Raw genomic sequence first — 981 nt, 5'->3', positions numbered from 1 at the left:
CTATACACAAGGACCATACTTTACGAATTCAATTTTGGAATGCTCCTGGGACTCGTTACATTTGGAATAGCAGTCCATCCAGCAGTAGTTCCAGTGGGTCGCGCCGTCGCTGCCGCACACAGGGTCATATGTATCTGTACAGTGGCTGCACACACACGTATCTTGTTTAACGCACTTGCCCTGGTACATGACGTTCACCCCTTGATATCCCTTCTGGAGCCTCGCCTCGTTTTCGCACTGTCTGACGCAATCGTTACTGTACGTCTGTCCATCTGTTCCGCACACTGGTTCATTGACAGTTTCACAGAAACACTTCACACACTCTCCATTACCAAGTGACTCTATTAACGGCTGTCCTGTGTGATATCGTCTGGTATTTTCGCAGTCAAATTCACATTGATTGTGGTATGTGTTGCCATCGTTTCCACAAACTGGATCATATGGACCTTTGCATGAACATTCTTCGCATTTTCCGTTGTATGAAATTTTTATTTTATTATACTTCTCACCGTGATGACAGTCGTTTTCACATTCCAGTTCGCAAGGATTATGGTATGTTTTGCCATCGTTACCGCAGACTGGTTGTTTTGTATCTGGACATGAACATCCATCGCTGCAAGCACCAACGTTCTTCACTTTTATTTCTGGCAGGCCTTGCGAAATTGCATGTTGACTGGCGCATTCCAAAACGCATTCGCTTCTATATAACACATCATCTGATCCACAAACAGGTGAAGCGATATTGTTACAGTCGCACGATGGACCAAGACACTGTTTTCTGTACGCTAAGTTAATTATACTAAATCCTTGTTTGATACGATTCCTGTTGATACAATCTATTTCACACTCGTTAGGATATGTAGTGCCGTCCATGGCGCAGACCGGTAAATCCACATTTCTGCAAACGCAGTCCTTGCAATCATATGACTCGTGGATCGGCGGATAACCTTTCAGTTGGTCATTTTTACTTTCACACTCCAT

General features: G+C 44.0%; 1 protein-coding gene across 1 annotated transcript; it reads right to left on the bottom strand.

Annotated features, from left to right (window-relative positions):
• LOC137928917 (serine protease inhibitor dipetalogastin-like) lies at positions 1-981 on the bottom strand. The gene has a single exon (XM_068771922.1). It carries the CDS (start codon positions 979-981, stop codon positions 1-3), a length of 981 nt encoding a protein of 326 aa, XP_068628023.1.

Source organism: Battus philenor, unplaced genomic scaffold (genome assembly GCF_028537555.1).
Source record: "Battus philenor isolate CCGP_79_NKW_IND1 unplaced genomic scaffold, ilBatPhil1.0.hap1 SCAF_4, whole genome shotgun sequence".
NCBI lineage: Eukaryota > Metazoa > Arthropoda > Insecta > Lepidoptera > Papilionidae > Battus > Battus philenor.
The sequence above is the reverse complement of the archived record's forward strand: the minus strand, read 5'-3'. Positions and strand labels throughout refer to the sequence as shown.